Genomic DNA, 24,286 nt, shown 5'->3' on the forward strand with positions numbered 1-24,286 from the left:
TTAATAATGCTTGATTTTAAGCTGATTTAAGTGGTAACGATGGTCTGGACACGTGGTTATTCACTTTTTATTTAATATATACAATTGTTCATTCTAAGCTTTTTATCAAAGTCTTCGATAATATAGTTATATCTACTAACAAGGATCTACATACATAATATTAATAATGTATGTCGGCGGGAATTTATTGTCAATTTGAATCAGTAAATATACAAATGTTTAAAAAATAAATTCACTTTACAAGTGGATATTTTGGGGGTAATATTTTTTGCGATTTTCATGTAAAAAAAAAAAAAAAGATTACATCATATATATTGAGGTCATTTTACTATGTGATAGATATCTGGAAGCTTAGCTGTCATAAACAAATTCGCAAATATTTTAGCTGTTTACAACACTGTAACAGTTTTTGTTTAGACGTCGCGCACGGTGTTGGTGTTAATTTCGGTAACGTAAAAAACGTCAAAAACGTCATTTTCACTAGTCATTATCATAACGTAATGATACATTTCATTAACCACAACATACAAATAAATTAAAAAATAAGACCTTTAAATAGATTTTTTCCACATGTAAGAGATTTTATATTTCAAAACTGTTATATAAATAAATTTTTGAAAGAAATATCAATGTTCAAAAGCATGTGATTCGCTCACAGCTTTCAATTCTTATTCCTAAATTCTTAAATGAACCTCCTCTGAAATTAGTCATATATATTATAAAGAATAGCTCTTCATTCAAAAATGATATACAAAACTCCTTCATTCCTGAGTCTGTTCTACCCTTTCATGTTTCCTTTTTTCTTTATTAATGTTAATTCGTAGTGTAGCAGTCAAAGATCCCGTTGAAATAATCAAAATACATGTTCATCGTCACATTACGTTTAACGTCATTGCGTCATTTTACATGTATTCTATATCTTAATCGTAAAAATAAATTAATTCCACCGGTTAAGTTAAGATATTTATCATCAATTATGTCTTTAAGTTATTATTCCTATATTTTATTATTATTATTTTTATACTTTGGTACCTTCTTCACAAAATAATTTGTAGTTATTTATAATTTTCTCTAGAACTGTTTTTATGAAGAAAAACACCCGCACACATACTGCATGCCGTAAGTCCTTGCGTCATTTTACGTACCCGTGACATATAATGTTGACATCATTTTTTTCCTAAAAATCAATTATTTTTATTCGCAATGCTTGTATATTTGGCATCAAATTGATTGGGAGAAAAAGCACATTTCTAACTGCGATTCATTTTTGTGAATTTTCTGCGCGACTTTTTAATAGAAGTGTCTAAGTTACTTTCTCTTTCATTGCTTATGTAGTTTAATTTGTTTTTATGAAAGTGTGACATTTCATGTTGACATTCTAAAATGTTTCTATTAAGAAAATTTGCGGACACATTTGCTTCTTTTTAATGGCTATACAACCTATGAAAATGCACATTCTAAAATGATTTCTATTATTATGAAATATAGCCAACATTTTTTTTAATGGGCATGATACTTGTGATCGCCATGCTACGCATAACGTTCGACTGTGAAATGTATCTCTTGTGACACGTGCCTTGAATAAACTCCAGCATATAACGAATTTTTGTTATCATTGAAATTAAATTATTATAAAATATATATTACGAAACTTTTACACAGAAACAATTTCTCTTTATGAAAAAAGTCATATATTTTTAAAAAAACTTCAATAGATCATTGCAAGTTCCTGAATCACAATTCATATTTTGGCAATTATCTCATCTTGCCCTGGCCATTTTCGAGGATTTTTTACGCATCTACAACTCCATTCTGGGAATTCTTTGATCCGGCGTCCATCCCTGGCATTGATTACGTCAAAAACGTTATGACGTATATCTGTTACATTATCAAAATAATTAGTCCACCAAAAATTTCCCTCCCAAAATGAAAGTTCACCGAGATAATGTAGTTTATTTGAGATATGTACCCAAAAAGTGTTACCTATCTACATGCCATTTCTAGAAAAATGTTCAGGTTTTAACACCGATTTATGAAATATAAAAAAAAATTCCTACATTTTATTACATGTTTTGTTGAAGTCCGTATACATTCGAACAGATCGGTATATAAAATTACATATGTTCAAATTTTTGTTTTTAAAAATACTCAAATACTGTGCGCGCACCCTGAAAAGACATTTTAACACCAACACCGTGCGCGACGTCCCAATAAATTATTATCTGTTTTAGTGTTGGTGCACATGTGTGACTATTTTTTAATATATAAAATTTCAGAATAAGTTAAGGTGGTACATGTATGGGACAAAAGAAAATTGTTTCTTGTTTGATCATAATGTAGTTTTATCCACATTAATATCGACAGGTGTCCCATACCATCTTAAATTGATTTAACAAACAAAAAAACCACCAAAAACCACCAAAAACCACCAAAAACAAAAACATATAGTATCCATTTCGCTAAATCTCTTTATTAAATCTCGATTAATTACGTACATACAAGGTTTTAAAAGTAGGAACCCAACCATTTTTTCTGTTTATAGTCTGTTACCATATTTTCCGTTTCCTTCACATCCAAAACGCAACTTTAGGCGTAAAAAAGAGAAAATAAATAAATCTGTTTTTAAAATGTTTCTGAACAGCAAAATTTGAATGGAGTTGTGCTATACAGATTTCAATAGATCACAAAAGAGCCGGGCCATGCAGAAACCAAGCATTTGCAATTAAAACAATGAACTGTCACACTGGATAATAATGCGGACAAAAATGATCTGAAATAAAAATGTCAAGAATGGTGTGTAAAGTTTTAAAACAACACGGTTACTAAATTTAAACGGGTTGGGGTCTTTGAATATTAAGATTGACAACTAAGAGGGATGATTTGCGCGTTTCTGCATGTAGATCGCGATAAACCATATGACATCCCAATCCTCATCAATGTTGATACATATTCATCGACTAGTATATTTCAATGTAAGAAACATATCGAATATTCAGGTAAAAATGCGATCTGATATTCAAAAATTTATTTGTAGACATTTTTTAAAAACTTTGACGAGATGTCTGTTGTTGATAACAAAGCTAGTTTCGAATACTACTTTTGAAAAAATCGACGTACTATACCATGACGCCAGTGTAAAGGAAAATTCGAGTTTCTACAAACAGATTTGATTTCCCTCTAAAAACAAGATTCTGAAATGTTGATTTTCATATTTTTATTCTTATTACAAGTACATTCAATGCAGCGCATTAGTAATTCAACCATCCAACATCTCAGTTCTACGAAATCATTAGGACGCACTCGGGTGGCATCCCAGAGGGCCCCTGGGAGGGGGCTGCTGAGTGGATCTGTGGTACATTGGCGCTGGAACTCCCCAGACGTCCCAATTTATCTTTGAGTGTAAAACTGCCACATCTCCATTACATCGGGGCCCAATCCTTCGAACAATTATTTTGACATTTAAACTTATGAAATATTCATTTTGAAATCCTCGCAGGGTCCATTCGAGGAGGTAAGGTATATTTGAAGACTGGTTCCCAATAAGGTTTGGGCACTCAATTCGCTGTGTTGTCGATCTAGCTGGCCAGGTTCCGCTTTCAATATGCTTTCTCCATCAATTATTCACAGGTAATTCCGAAGTACCTGAGACAGGTGTATCATTTAACCAGTTCCACAGAGCCTATTGAACAGTTTTTATGCCGGTAATTTACAGTCTATCAAAATAAAATTAACACAGTTTTCCGGGAAAAATGACCTAATATTGAGTCAAAATGAAAATCCCTGGAGTATCTATTCGTTTACACAGCTATCGGAACTGTTCTTTTTATCAAAAAACGTTTAATGAATATTTAAATTAATCAATAGGTGATTGAATTCTTTTTCTTTTTGAAATTTTGCCTTTTGATTTCTAGGCCTAATATTGTAAAAATCGAACAGAAAATTCAAATAAATTTCATAAAGCAAATGTAACAAAGCCTCTATGTGTCCATGCATTAGAATTTTTAAACATGTTAATGTTTGTTGATGATATCATATTAGTTTCCTAAAAGCACTACCTGAAACAAAACTAGATCTTCAAACCGATACGTGGAAATTTTAATGTGCTAGTGGCGAATAAACAAAAGTTTTAAGAATTGAATGATATATGCATGTCATGCTATTATTCTTGTAAAAGTTTTAAACATAAATCAACAGAATAAAGGTGCATGCACAGTAAATTAGAAGAAGAAAATATTTTACAGTGAAGAATCAATATATGATTGACTAAAGACACAGATAAATAATTATATTTATAAAACAATGCAATTTTGCTTTAATCAGTACTTCAAAAATATTTTTTTAAACCAGGGGTTTCTAAACAATTATATATTATTTGTTGTCATTTAAATGGTTAAATAAAAATAATTCATGATTCAGAAAATTTCCGACATGAAAATTGCACGCAGCTTACATTGCTTTAAAAACATAAATACACACACGTAATAAGATTCTGAATTCTAGTAAATGCAAATATTTTTACCATAGTATGTTATATATGAGTTCGTGGAATATTATAATATTTTTATTTTTTATTACCCAACACTTCCCGAGATGGTCACTTTCTAGCATACTTTTTTACTTATTACTCTTTTTATGGCAAGTTTGCATGGACTGAAAAGAAATATCTTCTGTTAATTTTCTTTAGATCTACCAAATCAAAGAATACTATATGACCTCGACATTTGAATCAATAATTAATTCATATATTTTATGTATAAGCGCATCCTGTCTAGCTTTTGTGAGATATATGAAAACGCATTTTCAGCTTCAGATGACACTTTAACAAGGAAACCTCCTGACAGACTGAAATTCAAATCGACAATTTGGGAATATTGAAAGTGGCTGTTGACTCTCGGCGCGGTGTTCCGGAACAAAATGGCGATCCTATCGTGACTGCAATAGTTTCAAAACTGAATGAGAGTCTCTCAAATCGTGATAGAAATGGTATACCCGGGTCTTATGAAATAATAATAAGATAGATGGAAACACAGAGGTCGATTTTCGCTTCAGTAGCATAGACTATTCGCCCGCTTTTAAGCCAGTTAAAATCTCCTCAAATATTAATAAGTCTCATCGCCAAATCCTTACGGTGTTGCGGATGGGAAAACACGGGTATTTCAGCATCTGAAAATTTGAAAGCAGTGCAAAAACTTTTCAAAGCAACTTAGCACATCTTATGTATAATTAATCATTCGGAAAAAAATTCAAACAAGTTCTGGCCAGCGAAGCGAGGTGTGGAGAAAGGAAAGTTAAGTCATTGGTAATGAACGACCAATATGCATTAAACGAGAGCTGAAAGAACGTTTGCGGTGAACATAAAACACAGTCGGGTGCAAAGGATAAATCCTGAGGGTATTCCGGGAGTTCCTTTTATGAATTAGGTTTACAAATGATCAATGCTTCCTTCACACCAAATTATGTGCATTATGATATTAAACAAATTAGTGTTCTTTTTAGAAATTTGCCCAAAAAGTCTCCGAATTGCATAATACCCAACATTAAGGTTCTGTAAATTTCGAGGGGAATACGGTAGTCATCATTTACCTCTCGTGTGGTTATAAAAAAGCAATTTTTAAAAATCATTTCCCATTTAATCTATTGCGTATTGCAAGAATATCTTTTTTTACTTAACCAGTTTTGTAGAATTAGTGGCTTTAATAATTTTTTCATAACAAAGAATGGAAAACATTTAATGGGTTAAAAATGACCAAATAATTCTATAGTGTTTGTTCACAACTGAAAAACTTATTAATAAACGTTTGGATGCCTTATATCAATTAATAAACTTATATTTCCAGAGAGAAAAAATAAATGAAATTCGAAAAATGTTGACCAGACTATCGACAGGACCGGGTTTCTGTTGGTGTTCAATAGTATCTTCTTCATTATCTTCTTTGTAACAATTGGAATATTTTAAAATTGCCTAATTAAAGTGAAACACTTTTTTGAATTAACCTGCTGAATTTTTAAAGGTTTCCTAAGAAACCCCTTTGTTCGTTTACTTTAATATTGATACGTTATTAAAATTTCAGATTTATCAATTTTAGATGTACCCCGCCTCAATTTACCTGTTCATTACAAATATTTACCTGCATCAGAATGGCAGTGTATGGTGTTTACCTGAATTTCCAAAATTTTGTATTGTTTTACTGGATTAGATTTATTTACCTTGGCGAAGATAGGTAAGATCTTTGAATTTCGTGAATTGACGTTTTGTACATATGAGCAAACGCTATACCACGAAATTAATCGAAAGACCAAAAATTTGTCTTTCAATTCAAAGGTACATGTATCTTGTTACGACAAAAAGAGGAATTTTTTTAGTTTTAATGATTATACTGAATATATCCGAGTTATGCAGGTATGTTTAACGTCAAGTGGATGAGTCAACTCGTCACTAACTACATGTAATGAAATATGTTTATACACGAAACGTAAAATAATAATTTCTGTTATCCAAAAAAAAAAAACCAAAACAAAAGAAAACAATTCTGATACGTTTATAAAAATAAAAATACCAAAAATTCGAAAGCATATGTTTTAAAAAGATAAATATATCACAGTAAGAGTAACCAAACTTGGTATTTATATTTAATTTTGTACCGAGTCTGAGCGGTTCTACTTTATAACTGGACGAGAACAATCCCCTTAATCGTTAGAAAAGAACGTTAACGAATAAGATTGCGCAAATACCTACCATTGTTTTGATCTAAAATAAAATAAAATTGTTTTGAATTTTTAAAAATAATATTTCTTTTTTTACTCTATTTCGAATCTTTGGACAATTATCAACAAATGTCGGTTTGACTATTTTAACCAAACACAAAGGAAAACAAAAAGTCGAGAGGTTTTTTCTTCTATCGAACCCTTAAGGTAACTCGAAAAACTTTATCCTCTGGTGTTATCTTATGCCTGGTGCTCTAACCACAATGTTATTTAAGGCACAACATTGAAGGTATTTAAATAGCATACCTATATGATACTTTGTCCATAAGTGTACGTACTATTATGTTACTGAAATACTAGTATTCGAATCTTGACTTGTGTTACAGCATGAGAAGTGCTTAAAATTGCTCTAATGCAAATAATTGACAGCTGAGAAAGGGAGTTTTTGAAAGAAATGTTAGATTATGTTGTATTGTTTTTCTCGCATTTCTTATTCATTTTAATACATTTGACACGTCTCTCATAAAACCCCCCAAAAATATTGATTACCACTACAGGCCTGTCTCTACGCTTTTTTTTTTAAAATCTTTTATATCGCAGATATTTTTACATATCTTAAAAAAAATAATTGTAGAGTAGTTAAAGGTCAGAGGTAAATATATTTTTATCATACTGCCATAATTCTCATTCACTTCAAGGTTATCTTGATGCCAATGTCTGTCTGTAAAATCGAAGATTATTTACCTCATGTTCCAATTAAACAGTTAAATGTATACTGTGTGTGTTAAATGGGATAAAAATAATGAAAGTTAACGATACCCACGTTACCCGAGCACATGGAAAAAGAATGTGCTTCAGCAAGGCGTGTTATCAGATGACAGTGGTCGGTTATAACTTTGTAGGGCTATCATTCGGTCGGCTACAGTTCTTCTTTATATAAGTCCCCATATCAAAATAAAGAAGAATGGATAGAATCACTCAATATTAGAATTATTTTTAATTAAAACAAGATCTAGGTTATAATTTTGGGATATTTACAGCATTTCAACATTTTACTCTATTTCATATCTTTGTAATTTTACAGCATTTCAACATTTTACTCTATTTAATAGCTTTCAAAAAGCATGATTTGTTTCATGGCCATCTGTAATTCACGTGATTTCAAACATCAATACTAATGTGTTTTAGGCAATTTTTATGATTCTTTTGTCCGTGGCTTTAAATATGTCTTTATGAAATTTCATTCTAATTAAGTGATCGATTTTTCTCTTTATTATTATTTTTTTTTAATAAAAGGGCTATAAAAAACAGTATCCTAAAGTTGAATTCCACGAGATTTGAAATTTTTGTATCTCGCCCGTGTAAAATATCTGAATGCCATCCGTAATTCTGATGTATGTGAAGATTCGTACCTGTCAAAGTCGAGAAAATCTTGAATTTAAGCATGTCTAATAGGATGACAATTGATTGAAATCAATTCCTTGCACAAAATCTTTACACGTACCCCTAGAAAACCCTGCCTCCATGTTCTTGTGCTAATTAAACTTCACAAATTCTTCCGGTTTAATTAAATTGTAGACACCTTCAAACCTTCGGTCCGTTCTTTTATGGACTACTTTAATCAATCTCCATCGCAGACGGTAATTTTGTTAGGTTCCCTTCCTTCTTCGCCAATTTCTCCGAGTCACGCGAGATTCTTCTCTTTATCTTACCTGAGTTCTTAAAGACGAAGATTATTCTCGGTTCAAGCAAATACTGGAGGTCTAGTTTTTCGCTTAAATAAAAAAGCCCCCAAGATATATTAATAATAATACGAAGTCTTGTAAAAAAGCGCACATAATATTCATTCTTTATCTGATTACATTTGAAAAATTCTTTCGTTTGAAAATGGATGAGATTATTTCGTTTCTTTACAAGGCTAAAAATACTACACACGACAGGTGAATTGAGAAATATTGAGGGTTTATATTACCTTTTGTTGCATTTTCCAGATCTACTGACCCAAATCAGGTGGAAAGGGAGCGCATGAAATTTTAATTCTAATGATTTCTTCTCGCTGTCGATGACCGTCTGGTTCCATTTGGTCCCATTACTTTTTTGTGACGTACAAATAGTTACGACTTTCTCTCATAACCTACCTGCAAAATGTCAAATGTATAATGAAATAAAATAAAATTAGTAAAAGCTTTTAATAAAATCGTGAAACGCTTATACATTCCTAGCTTGTTTACTCATAGTGACTTCGCGGGTTTATTTGTACAGTACCGATCAGACCCAACCTAACACCAGAGTAAACCCCAACTAAACCCCGGGTTTACTTTCTGGGGGTTTTTTTGTTTACTCCGGGTTTACTTTTCAGAATTTGAGTCCACTCGGGGTTTACTTTGGGTTTACTCGGGGTTTACTTTTGGGTTTACTCAAGAATTGCTTTTGGAGTAAATGTATGCACTGAAGAGTGAAGCAGACCTGTATTTTATCTTACCATCTTACTGCCTGTACATGTAATTCATGCCCCTTGTGTATTCAGAATACACATGTAGCGTCTGCTTTCAAGGTATACTTCTGATCGGGGTTTACTCTCTATGTCCACTCTGGGTTTACTTTGGATTTACTCTGGGTTTACTCTTGGTCCACCCAAGTAAACCCAGAAAGTAAACCCAGGGTTTAGTTGGGTTTTACTTTCTGTAAGGTTGGGTTTGATTGGTACTGTAGGTAAATCCGTTAGTTTTGGCTACTTGGGAATAAGATGTGCCTGCATGGGTTCGTTCGTTTGACCGATGCTGAACTGTTTTACGAAAGGACTTGCTACAAAATTTAGAAATGGTCATAATAAATGAGCTGCGCATGCTTACAGAACCGATAATACCTAGATTGTTTGAATAAATACATGTAGTTTTGTATATAACTTACACGTTGAGGGGACCTTTCTCTACTGCTTCTTCTGCCCGCCGCTGATGTACATGACTCGTGTTGATGCTCTGGTATAGTCTACCTTTGACCCATGGTACCTTGGTACTCTGAGTCGTGGGCCCGTACGTTTGGCTGATGCTGTATACTAATTTGGTGAGAATTAGGTTACCGCAGTTATTGCTGCCCATATCTTCCAAGGGAATCTTAAGGGGCAGAGAATCAAAAGACGAAATCTAATCTAGAAGATTCGATTCTCTCCCAAGGAATCTAATTAAGATACAAACTCAGGTAGAATGTAATTCCTGACCAAAGAAATTAACAGGTAGCCAATCTATGGCTATTGGACATATGTTGCATTGAATGACGGAGCGGTTTTTTATTCTGCATTGTACTGTAGCATCGTAAAACGGCAACAAATGTGTCATTTTTTCATAGATCTCCTAGAATTTATTTAGGGAGGGTGTGCATGTTAATCAAGTTCTGGTTGGTAATTTCACGCGGTATGAGCGAAAGTTACGTAATTTAACAATAAAGTCTTTGTATTAAAGATCAAAACTTGTATCACTTTGTAATAACTCTTCTCTGAGAATAAAAGTTTTGTTTGCATTAAAACTACTATATATAGAGTATCATAATGTGCTTGTCTAAAATCAAAAAGTCCCTATAGCTTTGTCCGTCTGTCTGTCTTACTTTTATAAACGTATCTTTTGATTAACAGTTTTATGTTTCACTAACATCCTCGCACTGCTGAATTTTAACCAGATATGTAAAAAGAAGATGGGTGAATAAGGCGTGTAAAATGCCCATATGAGGAATGATTAGATACTGCAAAATTAAAATATCATTAAACCTGATACTTTTTAAAAAATTAATTAAAACAAACTTGCAATAGGTTGATTTAAACTGGCGTATGCGTGTCAAAACCTCCAAATAGTGTAATTTTTATATCTTCAATGCCTTTTCTTTCAAAGAGTGGGTCTGAGCTCCATATTTTTGTCATCGTCTAAATGCGGTTTAATGGAATTTAAACCGATTTTAATCAACAAAAATGTGGAGAGATGACCCACTATACTTTAATAATGTCATTTTGTGGCCCAACAATTGAACGTTTTAGAAAAATAATAGAAGTCCGTAAATTCGTGGCCAACGTGTCATATAGCATTTAAACATCGCACTTTGTTGTAATTGAAATGGCTCAGTGGTTAGAGCACCAAATATTAGGTAATTTTATAGAGCTTGGGTTTTTAGTTTGTGGGTTCGATACCGCCAACACTTAAGTATTTATTATTTTTGTTCTTATCGTTTTTTTTAGATATTTCAAATTGAATATAGTGGGAGATTATTTTTTTGTAAACTTGTATTATTACATATCATATATATTTAATTGAAAAAATGTAAAATTTGAAATTGTATTTTACGACTAAACTAAATGGGCATTGCGCCATCTTATTCCCCCATCTTCTTTATTTTTCACAAAGATCAACTTCCCGAGTTTGCACTTTTCAAATTAAGCATTCTACTTATGATCAATTGCAAACCTGATTGGAAAATGAAAGATAAATAAAAATGACCTCGAAATCTTACGAGTATAATAATTTTTATGTTTCTATAATAACAGTAAGGTCAAACAAAAATCACATGCATTGATTTAAGCAAAGATGCCAATACATGTACTTAAATCAATTTATCTGTTATTGTCTAATCACATGTAGGCATTGCGTTGGTTTTGACAGTAATAGACTTTCTTGGCATGTCTTTATAGACATATGTTTACATCACATAACAACATACGGATGTATTGCAAGGTGTCCGTGGTACAGGTATCAATTATTCAGTACAGGTATCCCCCTAACAGGTGCCCGTGACAGACTTACCTGACCAATACCTGGTGTGTCCCACCGTACCATTACAGTAATCGTTACTGGTCGAGCTTAAAACACCATATCCTCTCTTTCATATAAGCTTTATATCTAATCTTATGGTCAGTTGGTTTTTTTTAAAGATAAGAATTATGAAAAGACAAAAAAAGATATAAAATCCAGTGATTGGTTTTTCATTGGTTGAGCAGTTTAGTGTGTACCAACCGTCTTGAATTGTTTCTAAAAATGAAATCAAATTAATTAATGAACGAAGGCATAAATAATTGAATATGTATATACATGGGCACATTTATTCTCATCTTTTTACGTCAAATAAAATCTTGCACATTATACGTTATATCTTTATATACATGTACCTAACTTACAATATAGAGATTTTTCACACCTTCAACATTTTCAAATAAAGCTTTTATACTCTTACAAAACCATTTCTTGTCATTTGAAATTCCTTCGTCTGCGTGATTTTGAAATTCCCATTAATGAATGAGATTTACCATTCTCTTTCAAATATAATCAGTTCAAGTTTTTATCCTGTATTGTATAAATACAAGGGCTGTCAGAGATTTCAATTTTGATGAAAGATGACTTGAAACTGTCTTGGAGGGACTGATTTTTTTCTTCGTTTATTTTTTTTTAATTCTAAAGTTGTTTTAAGTCACGTTCGAGCAATAGAAAGAGGACGAAAAAGTACATTGTAAATGTAGAATCGGTGACGGTTAGGATTTCTCACCTACATACCGAGATCGTCATGAATATTATATGCCAAGAATTCCTTTCATATATAGATGCTTCTCGTAGCAGAAATGAAATATTTATATTTCGATAGTAAAAACCATACATCATTCCCATTCATAATCTTCACTCGGTCATGAAAATCATTTAATACATGTAATTTTTAAATATGTAAAATTCATGCCGATGGATTTGCATGCGCTTTGACCGTTTAACTGTCTGATTTTTTTAAATTTTATATATCTGTAGAAAAGTTGAAGCCTTATAAGATAAAGAGGAGAAAGAAAACCTAAAATCTATAAATGTTATCAAAATACATGCGTTGCATATGTATGTACAAGTATAAGTGTTATTTATGAAAAGGTAAAGCTTAACGCTTTTTTTTTAAAAAAAAAACTTATTTGTAAATTAAACTTTTATGTGTGTGTGACTTTCCATGTCACCTGGAGGAACAAAAAAATAAAAAAATATCATTATTACGAAATTAGCAAAAGAGGAAAGAAAGGGAATGAGAGAAAAATAGAACAGGTGGAGAGTAATCAAATTATCCTTTCCTCGCGACCGTTTTGAGGTATCGTTTGAATTCGTCACGTTATTTCAGCCTAAATGGGCGCAAACAAATCTGAATATCAGAAATATTATCGCTAATCATTTATTAATACAAATTGTATTTTTATGAAACAGGTACTTCCATGTAAATGGAAAACACCGAACGACAGGTACCCCACGTTCTACATATGCTATAATGGCCTCAGCATCCAGGTAACGGCGCGAGAACGAGGCTGGTGTCTTTGAAGTGTTTCAGGTAATGTTATGTTCCCGCCTCCCGTCCCATTCCGCAGACCCTGAACACCAATCACCGACTACCATTCCACATTGATTTACAAAACCAACTTATTCCATTAATCTAACTTAAAAATATGGTCAAAACCCCCTAAGTCATAATTTTCTCGAAAGCTGCTTAAACTTAAGGGTTGCGTTTACTCATTTCTTCCTTGGGGTAGTGTTTAGAGAAACATTACTGAAAAAAACCAATTTTGGCACCGCTTTGGAGTCCATTTCCTGATTCTGCGATGTCCGGATACGGGCTTTATCACCCCCACTCCCAGGTAAGACCAAATAACGATTTTCTTTCCGCATTCCTTTAATCTTTAATGTCAAGTTTATTCTCTACCATAAGATTTTGAAATATTAAACGCGGATTACCCTTGCTAATTTGGCCGGGAATATTGAATGACATCCGCCATCCTTTCTCCTCATGGAATATGGATGAGGCTTTGCAATTTTTATAATTTTCCGACACTCGATTAATTTGTATACTATAACTTCATCTGCAAAGAGAGATTACTAGAGAAAGGTTGCAAAAATTTCCCAGACCAATCTAAACTTTCAGGTGAGTTTACAACATATACTTTTCTGTTTTGAATTTTGAAATATATCTGAGGCAACTATACAAGTCGTGTTCGTTGAAATATCTCGGAAGGTTCCCAGCAATGGACAAACATCGTGGTGACTGGATTTGATCACACATATCCATCTGCTATCTTTATTAAGATCCGTTGTGACCATCTTAGTTTGTGTAAGGCAATGGACAGAAAAAGAGGTGCAAGAATATCGCAACACGTTTCTTTGCGATCGGATTTCGCGGTCGGAAAACCAACAAGTTGTTGATTCGAAAATTATATGAAACTCAATCATTAAGTAAGCTGTAAAAAAGGGGTCGTTTTGATGTCGATATAACGTGATTTCTGGATTAAGAAGGTTTCAATTTCCGATTTGATCGCTAGATTTGTTTGGAACATAGGCAATTAGATTGAAATTAGCAGACAGAAAGCGGGAGATGTAATTCAAGACGGAAATTCCCGACATCTTCATGTCGCAGCACGCGCAGTATCCGCGCAAGGTGTCAATGTGCAATCTGCAGTCAAATTTAGTCGGATTTAGATTTAATTCCTCTGAAATCAAAATTGCAGTTGTTTTGTTTGTCGGAATAGTAAATAAAACAGAACTGTGATCAATCGTTATGGGTTATTTGAACAAATACGCTCACTAAATTGTTAGTTTGTCCATGGTCCCTTGTGCGTGCTTTTGGTGACTGGGGGACCTTCTATTTGGAGAGGCAGCGTTAGAATATCCCCCACTTTTTGTAGCAATTATTCTGACATTGATAAAGATTACTCCCCGATCCCGCTAGATTAAGCTATAAAAGGGTTAAACAAATTCAAATAAAAGGAATTAAATTTGAAAATCGCTACAGAAATAATTACAAGTGCAATAAAGATTGTCGCTAATCACAATACAATTAATTGTAGGCCGAATGTCAACCCAGTAGTATATGAATTATCATTGGACATTATTTACCTATAATTGAGACAGATTTGTCCGAGGTATCACAGAAGAAATCAAATCAACTAACATTAATTTTCACGGTGCGATAGTTATTCCGCAATATTGCATCATTTTTCTTGCGGCAAAATTTATCAGGTGCGCTCTCGTTTTTCCGTGGACTCGAGGGACCATGGAAAAAAAAAGTCTGAAAATTTGTATCTCTTTATATTGCTTTTTTTACTGTAATATTTACAAAAAAATCCCAGCGATTCTTGCTTAGAAACATTAAAGACATTCAACAGGACTGCTCATGCGGCAGTTTTAACAATCCAACAAGTGTATTTTAATGATGCAGAATAATTTACAGAAGTGGTTAAAACGTTTTAACAGCATTCGTTTATCAGGTTGACTTCGTTTCTCCATATGCATAAATTAAATTAAAATAAAAAACCAAGATTTTAAGATATTGAAAAAAAAAATGACGTTACCAATGAATGTAATGTCACAGAAGGATGTTTTTATTTTAGCCCTCAATGCATTTCTTTTTTTTTTCTTTTTTTTTTTTTTTTATCTTTTTAGAAATTCTCTTTCTTTTATGCTACATCTCATTTTAAAGGCTCTAATACAATTAGATAATTGACTCAATATGAAATGAAAAAACTCCAACATTTCCCTTTGATTAAGATGTAAAGTATCAAAAACCTACCATAATGGGAATAACTTATTATCTTATCCCCAACCCCTTTCTTACTAAAGCTAAAACCGAACATAGAAATTAAGAGCATAATTATCCACTAGGAAAGCGCGCGCAATACTGCGCGATCATTAAGACATAATTTGAATTGACAAATCGAAGACAATCGTCGTTTCAACACGAGCGATGAATTATCATGATTCTGTTAATTTGTTTGCGATTAAGCACGATTGACACCGTTTTGGACATGGACAGGTAAATCGGGTATTGTCGAGAATTATAACAGTAACTTGATGGCATTTGTGAAGCGCGAGTCGTGTGACCTCTAACCCTCTGTTGTTTACCTTTAGAATTTTACCTGATCGTTGAACAGGAGGTATTCCTGTTCACAGAAAACTGTTTGTTCAATTAATCCTAGATTGTTAAATATGTTTGGTATCGAGGAAGGTGATATATGTTGCGCGCGCCGGGCGCGTGCCACCTGTCCCTTCTTACCTGGCTCTGTCGTCTGGTCCGGGGCGGTCATATCAAAAGCAACTCAGATAACACGACAAGATCAAATCATTGTATAATTTTCATTTAAGAGTACCGTTAATTATCCGTCTGACAAAGAGGGTCCCGGGGTATATAGAGAGGGGGACACTGTACCTCGCCATTCAAACACAAACCTCAGACGCGACGCACGAACATGAAATATTTCGAGGATTTAGATAATGTCGACAGAGTGGTGAGTTTCATCCTAAATTTAATATGCAGGATTCAATAATTGCGTAATATCAAATAATTTTTGTTCGAATTCTACAAATGTAAAGACGAACTTTGTATTGAGTTACCTGGACAAAATATCGCTAAATTAACAAGAATTGAGTTAAAAAACCGCAATTGTAACTTTTTAAAAACGATCCTCGAAACGTTGATATGATCATGTTCAAAACGGCGAAATTTGCTTTGGAAATTTGCCGACGGTGTGTTAAACAAATCCAATAAACAGAGCATCTGTAAAACTGTCGTTAATTAAAAAGAGATGACGTATTTGTTGAGCAAATTTTAGTACCGTTAGCGGCCTTTCTTATTGGAGTGCATTTTACATGACATAAACCAGTTATCGATGCATCAGATTTATTATTTTTTTAATTCAGGAAATGAGACATTTATTTATTTATTTATTTATTTACATCAATATCATTTTCTTGTTTATGGAAACAAAATATTTTTGATATGATATTTGAAATCTTACCACCTAACAAGCTTCAAAGTGGTTAATCAAAAGAATGACATGGTTTTTGTGTAAAATAAGTAAAGATAAAACTCGTGAAACATACAGCATCTCTAGGGTACCTGCTAAATTTTTAAAAATACATATCGTCTTGCTATTTTGAGGAACCGTCTCAAAATAAGACCCTCTGTACATTTACGGTTCTTATATTATAGAATTGCCTCAAAATATTTTTCACTCAAATTGCTAACATGATAATTTATGTAATATATTGTACCTTTTTTGTAAGAAATTAAACTTTTTAAATCGATTGGTACCGATTCGACCTATCTAAAATATTGACCGGCCAATATTTTTCGGACGAGCTGACATTTCCATTATTGACTCTTCGTCTAAAAAGAGTCATAGTGAGAATATGCTACTACTGAATATAAGAATTAAACATTTTTTGAAGCTGTTAATACTTTGTATTTTACGATAATGCACAAAATGATACGAAAAAGAAATACCCCCCCCCCCCTCCCCCCAAAAATAAAGTCAGTGGCCTTAAATTTTACAACCATAGTAAGGATTAAACATTGAAATATCATTTTTCGCTGAAATACAGGATTTTTAAGAAATATGAAATATAAAACGTTTTTAAAATACTATCGAAACTAACAACACCTGTGTGAAACCTGACATGGTTTTGTTTGTACATTTCAGACGCTGACGACACTAGGACCCCCACGTGACTTTGGAGGGGACCACGACCAGTACCCAGTGGTGTGGAATAAGGTCAGTACATGTACATGTATTTCCCAAGGCTTTGTTTACCCAGATGTGTAAATAATAACAACAGGTGCGTGCACGTGTGTAATTGAATGTCGCGTATGGCTGATTTCATAAGGTTTTTTGAAAAAGAAATATACCTTGTGCTTTAACAAATGAACGAGGATAAGCAATGGATAAAAAATGATATTTTTTAATTATGTACATGGGTTTTTTTTTTATTTCCTACAAACTGGACACTTTGAGATATCGCCCAATCGACAATAATATTGTAAATATTACTGCATTTATAATTTAAAAAAGGACGAATAGAGTAAGCAATGAACGAATACTGAGTATAACCGCGTACTTACTTTGGCGATCAGCTAGATAAAAAATTTAAAAATATAATTTATAATACGTGTAAGAAAAAACTGTTATTATGTGAATGAGATGCCTAGAAACAAAGCGAAAACAAATCAATGAACATGCAAACGAATGGACTCAGTGAAAAAAAAACCGGAGTTGTCTCTCTTTCCTCTTTCCTTCCATCGGCAGGGCATAAAATATGGAAATATTGAATATTCACATGTGTAATGAATCAATAACATGAATAAATGTATTTAAATGCTATGCATGTGGTATAAAGAAATGATAAATTCTAGTAGATAAATTTCAGAATATATTAATTTATTTACATCTTACAATATCAGGATAAATGGTAAAGCATATGTTTTTAGGGAAATTAAACAATCAATTTAATTTCCTATTTTATTCTGATTGCGCAATTTACACAATGCTTTGCATTTAAAATATAATGAAAATATTTGTCAATTATCTTTCAACCGCATAGATTACAGTAACTTTCGGTTATTTGTACACTGTTCCATCAGCCCAATTATATATATATATATATATATATATATATATATATATATATATATATATATATATATATATATATATATATATATATATCGGTTTTAGTAAAAATGACCTCTTTATCTTTTGAAGATTTTTCCAATCCAATTTATGTTCTATTGTAATAATTCATAGGCACACCATATAACCAGACATGTATAATTGTATATTTTTGTTGTTGTTTGTTTTTTTGTTCCCAAAAAGTAGAGCCAGGGGTTTATAAATTATCTTTTTATATCGAAAGTGCGCGTACAGACACATATCGATGTGTCATCTAACTTTATTTTCATTGCATGTTTTTGATAAGTTTGGTCCAAAATACATGCCACTTTAATTAAAAACCCTTTTTCTTATGTCTTGAAGATTATCAGAATAGTAAAATTAATAGTTTTACACAGATTAACCGTGGAATTCAAGTGTTTATATCTACAGGTACCTTAGTACGAAGTACGAACTGATAAAATAAGTAAAATAGAATGATTATTCTTTAGTTGACCAGTAACTTATTTTAAAATTAAGCGAGAATTGGCAAATGAGCGAGAATTAACATATCTCGACGCGAATTAGAACCATAGTGCTATGGCCAAGAGCAAAACCATTAGCGAATGAGCTAACACTTCAGGAGAATTAATTCCATCAATCGCTCTATAATCAATTCCCAAGGTACAAATTCTCCAAACTTTTACCCGCAAGTTAATAACAATTTGATAGATGCCATGTACGAAGTTCTTCTTGATGGATCGTGAGTCCGGTAAATGAAAAACAGCAAAAAGGAATAAGTAAAATGCCAATGGAGTGGAAATTCTCTTATCTTAAAAAAGAAGAAGAGAACCATACGAGATTAGGAGAAATAAAAACAATATTTTTCTTTTCAGAATATTTTATAGCCTTTTAATGAAATCTAGACTAATCCCTTTGCCCAGTCTTCATTGTAAAATAAAGGTTTGTGAGGTGTAACCCCGCCCATCAGTAGAATTATTACTCTCTTCACAAAAAAGAAACATCGACTTAATTGGCTTAAATAACATCATTAACTTGAAGATTGTCGCTAGATTAGAGGTTCAAATGATGGGCGTTTGACTTCTCTCCATCAGGAATTGTTCTGTTTGTCATGTTTAAAGCGCACGTGCATTCACAAGGAGGTCCCGAACATTGGAAACAATGGGAGTCGTGTCGCAGTCGCTACCGTGTCAAATTCTCCATCATTTTAAACCTTCGACACGTGCAAGCAAAAATTGTTGACGAGAAAACGAGGCCACGTGACAATGTACCGGAAGGAAATGGGCGATTTGACTGATGTTAGATGACTAATTCTGAATTTCCTCCAACTTCCGTTGATGAACCTTAATTGAAAACGAGAAATACAAATTAAGCAGATAAAAGTTACAATGTGGCTCTTGATTAGCCACAAAACACGTTGATAGGTCTTTTTAGGCACAAGGTTTACAAAGCCACTTTCTCTGGCAGTGTTTATTCTCCTTCATTATTAGTTACGTCGATAATGCTTGACGTTGGCACATCAGCAAACGCCATTATTTACGTCGTAATTAGGTTTCTTTTACATTACTTTTAGTTGCAAGAGAGCAGGTGTTTTTTTCTGCCGCTCATTTTCAGCAAACATTTATATTTTGATATTTTTCTCACGGAAAAAATCATCAATTCAATCTTATATTTTAAAAATACATATATAGCAGAAAAAACTATTTACCTTTCATTTTTTAATAAATGAAAGGTTTCTCCTAATTTCAATTATAAAGTTTCACAATTCCATACATTCTCTGTGAAATTAGTTGTTCATAAAATAAAAAAAAAAATCAGAGCTTAAATCAAGCTTGTTCAAATACGTATCGTGTATATGTTAATGGTTAATTTTTTATGAGCTTGTCTGCAGGAACTGGGGTAACTATTAAAAATTTATATTATTTGTTGAGGCAACTTTCATTGACCAATTCCTGACTTGCAAACATACCCGCCATTGATTCTCACGCCAAATATTGGGCGCTGTTCTCTGTGGATTTAATACAAGGGTAGCTTGTTTCAAGAGTTTAACCAAATGTTTATACAAATTGTGGTTTTCAAAGAGAAATTGATTTTATTGTTGAAAAAAATGCCCGGAAATAAAACAACGAAATAATCTTATTTAGTTTTCAAGGTTCAAAAATCGATTAAGAATATTCTTCATCGACCGAACTTGAATTAAGGTCACCAGAAAAAAGGAAAGGAAAATGATTAGGGTGAAATATGGATCCAGAAATATGAACAATAAAAAGGCAATGTAATGTCATCAACATTTCAAATAAAGGAAAGCAATAATGGAAGAGTTGACATTTAATGAAAATGTCGGGAAATATCTCTCCGATTTCAGTAGAGACGTTTCTGAGCGGTGCCGGGGACCATTTTTGTAATTTCTAGGGATATAAAGCCTTGTCGTGGCCGCCGGAGACTAGGGTCCCCCCACCGAGCTCTCCCTCTCTATCAGATAGCGGAGCGTCCTCAATTCCAGGACTGTCGGCCCGCTAATGAGAATAAACGATCCCCCGTCTAAAGACTTCAAATTATCTTCTGTCATCATTTCGTTGGCATCTTTGAAGCTAAAAAAGAAAACCATTAATTCCCTTAAAACAATATAAAACACGAAATTTAAAAGAAATAAAATTTAATTCTTTTTTATTAAAAAAAAAAAAGGTCTGATTTTAAGATACTGGGCACTGGATCGTGAATCAAATCGGTCGTGTCGCAAACCTTTCCCCCAAAGGCATTGAAAGAGAATATATCGAAACGAAGGCTTATTGGCTATTGCAACTTTTATGTTAATGAAAAAGAAACATTTTCGGGCTCAAAATATAATTTGTCCATAATGGTGGTCTTTTAAAGAGAGCATGCGCTCCAAGTTGATGAATTAGGAAACCCACGTGACTCAAAACAACAGAGAACAGGTGCCCGCTGCTGAATGAAGCGCTCAATAGTAAAATGTAATATCAATTTTCTTTGGCGTAGACATTTCTCTATCTGTAGTCGACTTCTGGATCGTAAAAGTTATATTGGAGTAGCACAAACTCAGCCCGAGGCCGGCGCTCGGCCTATGTACATTCCACTCGGTGCCAAATCATGATGAACGCAAAGCAGGGAGTGGGGATCTCTTCGCTGAACCCGGGGCATGTGAGTGGTGGGAGGTATTCCCCACCCTACCGACCCCCAGACCGTATGCGATGTATGTCAGGAACCACGGTATGTGTGGGACTGAGTTGGCGTCTTCAAGATCAAAATTTAAGTGAAACGTTCCGCGCATTGTTTTAAAGTGTTTCATATTTTATGAAGCATGTGTTGTTGGTTTTTATGTTGGCATTCTTTTCTTTCTGGACTGTGTTGAGAACTAATTTACCTGAGCACAGAGTTATCAATAGAAGCTGGGGCCGATCTGTTCCTGCTTAAACACTATCAATTATTTATCGCAACCATTGATACTTATGCTCTCATTACTCTCAAACTATTCCATTCTCCGAGAACTTATTTTGTAAAAGGACATTGGGACAGACAAGCAAATTAATCCATTCTACAGGTATGCTTTAAAATTTCTTAACTTATTTTTAATAAAAGTATTATTTATTTCAGGGTAACTTTTTTGATGATGGCATTTTATCTCGAGCCGAAGTTTTGGCGGCCGTGGACATACCCAAGCAATCGTCACAAAACTTAATGAAACACGATGGACTTTACCATGGTCACACGGCGGACCTAGGGGGACACAATGTTACCCCACCCCGTCATCAAATGCAGATGAACTGCCACACGGGATTCGGTCCGGGGGACTCTATGTTGGAACAGTTAACATCCAACCATGGGATGTCGCTTGGCGGGATGCCTGACAACCACTACAGCATCGCTAACTCAATACCCCACAGCCACCACCAAATGTTCCAGCCCAGCGTCTGTACCAATCTCAACGCCATGGGAAGCCACCACACATTTCCCGGACACCACCCCGTGCACCCCGCCATACACGATACAGAGTGCGACCCCCGGGAACTAGAGGCGTTTGCTGAAAGATTCAAACAACGGAGAATAAAACTGGGGGTCACACAGGCCGATGTCGGGGCCGCGCTGGCCAACCTCAAACTACCGGGTGTCGGGTCCCTAAGTCAGAGCACAATTTGTAGATTTGAATCATTAACTTTGAGTCACAATAACATGATTGCCCTGAAGCCCATTCTTCAGGCTTGGCTCGAAGAGGCCGAAAGACAAGCTCGAGAGCGAAAGGAAGCGGAAGCTGGTGGTTTAGCTGCCGAACGGAAGCGGAAGAGAACCTCTATAGCAGCTCCAGAAAAACGTTCATTGGAAGCATATTTCGCGGTACAGCCTCGCCCGTCAGGGGAAAAAATCGCACAAATAGCAGAAAAATTAGACTTAAAGAAAAATGTTGTCAGAGTTTGGTTTTGTAATCAAAGACAGAAGCAGAAACGGATGAAATTTTCCGCGGTGGCGCCTCACTGAGCCGGGAAATTTCACATTGAATGTGGCATATGCACAACTCCACGGGTTCCGGTCGCCTGTAGGTGGACGCGGGGCGTTCCCCGTGGACACTTCCGGTCAAGTTTCTGTCTACCCTGCTGACAATGTGACAGAAATTTTCCGGGTACTTATTTGATATGTGAGTATGTTATTGGATTTTATATTTTTCGATATATGTGACAGTTTTTTTTTTAGCGTTTTGCGAGCACGGTTCAAGCTAATATTTTGTGTTAAATTTTCTGTGTGAAATCGTCAGACTTTTCTTTTAGTATAAAATGAATGTTTCATTGGAAATATTTGTACTTGTACCTACTTATTTAATCAACTATTTATTTTATATTTCCTACATGCAATGAATAATTTATATGTTTCTTAAGAGATGTTATTTATTTTGTTAATTTATATTATTTATTGGTGGTTTATTTTACCTGTCTCATTATGTATAATACATTTTTGTGATCATTAAAATCAGAAGAAAACCTAAACGATTGATCCATTAGTTACAAATTGCATAGGGATAAAATTCGATAGAAATAGGGCCGTTTATTGAAATGTATAAAAAATGTAATTGATTTTTTAATGTAAATTTCGACAGCATTTTAAAAGCAACATTTCAGAAATTTCATAATTAGAAGAAAGTAAATTTCGACTGTTCAAAGCAGCACATTTTTAATCTCCAAACCTGATTATACCTGCCGCTCGATAGAAACTTTGTGAAATTACTGTCAACATATTGTCTTTGATGTTGCCTTTGCAAGTCACAGTTGAGTTTTCAGGCTATAAAAACGAGCTTTATTTCTGACATTAGCAGACTGGAATTCTCTGTTTCTCTCTTACAAAGAAGACAATATCATTAACGGTACAAGCATTAGCGGATTGAGCGTTTTATTGTTGGTCCAGAAGTACTCTACACAGAGTAGCACTCCGGGGGAAGTCCCTGGGCGCGCACCTGTCTCCCGTCACAAATTGATCTCTGTATTCCACCGTTCTTATTTGTTTGTTTTTGTTATCAAATTTGTTGGTGTACAAATGAAAACTGATTTCATCAAGTGATTGTGTATTTCATTTGTAAAATAAAATATGAGAAACACATTTCTTTTTATCATTATTCTGTTTTCCTTTCAACCGATATAAAACCATGATACTTTTTGCCACTAAAATAAAAGTAGGCATTTTGAAATATGATTTCACAACAGAATAATACTGATATTTGTTTATTGATTGTTTAAGAGGACTAGATGGTCGGGACTATATTTATTTATTTAATTATTTATAATAAAGTTAGACTATATTTATCCTTTCAAAATGAAAATTTCAGTATTTAGATATAGGAAAATATTCAAATAGATAGGAAACGTTAAATATTTTGTTTTTCTCTTTACATAATAAATTTTATCGCTCTGAATAATTTTTAAAATTTTAGATTTGATCTAATGGGTAATTAGAGCATCCAGCCTCATTAATTTTAAACTCAAAATGCGATGCAAATTTAATTGAATCAATATTACGAGTGATTCAAGTTCAAGTGAATAATATCTGCCCTTCCATTTTGTAACAAAAACTTAAGTTACATCTTATTCTATAAAAACAACGCAGCAACTTTTGAATAAAATGAAAGCATAAATAAACCCTATTTAAAAC

The 24,286-nt window shown here is 33.6% G+C and overlaps 1 protein-coding gene across 5 annotated transcripts; it reads left to right on the top strand.

Annotated features, from left to right (window-relative positions):
• The first annotated feature begins 6,126 nt into the window (after positions 1-6,126).
• On the top strand, positions 6,127-23,731 carry LOC128155976 (POU domain, class 4, transcription factor 3-like). Of its 5 annotated transcripts, XM_052817914.1 has the most exons (4): positions 6,127-6,221; positions 12,912-13,032; positions 17,171-17,242; positions 21,749-23,731. In XM_052817914.1, the coding sequence occupies exon 4, from the start codon at positions 21,833-21,835 to the stop codon at positions 22,625-22,627; it is 795 nt and encodes a 264-aa protein (XP_052673874.1). In that variant the 5' UTR covers positions 6,127-6,221; positions 12,912-13,032; positions 17,171-17,242; positions 21,749-21,832; the 3' UTR covers positions 22,628-23,731. The 5 variants fall into 5 exon arrangements, with proteins under 5 accessions (XP_052673874.1, XP_052673872.1, XP_052673873.1 ...); XM_052817912.1 differs by lacking the exons at positions 6,127-6,221; positions 12,912-13,032 and adding an exon at positions 13,062-13,336; XM_052817913.1 differs by lacking the exons at positions 6,127-6,221; positions 12,912-13,032 and adding an exon at positions 13,381-13,620.
• The last annotated feature ends 555 nt before the right edge of the window (positions 23,732-24,286 follow it).

The sequence above is a fragment of the Crassostrea angulata genome, chromosome 7 (assembly GCF_025612915.1).
Source record: "Crassostrea angulata isolate pt1a10 chromosome 7, ASM2561291v2, whole genome shotgun sequence".
In the NCBI taxonomy this organism is placed as follows: Eukaryota; Metazoa; Mollusca; class Bivalvia; order Ostreida; family Ostreidae; genus Magallana; species Magallana angulata.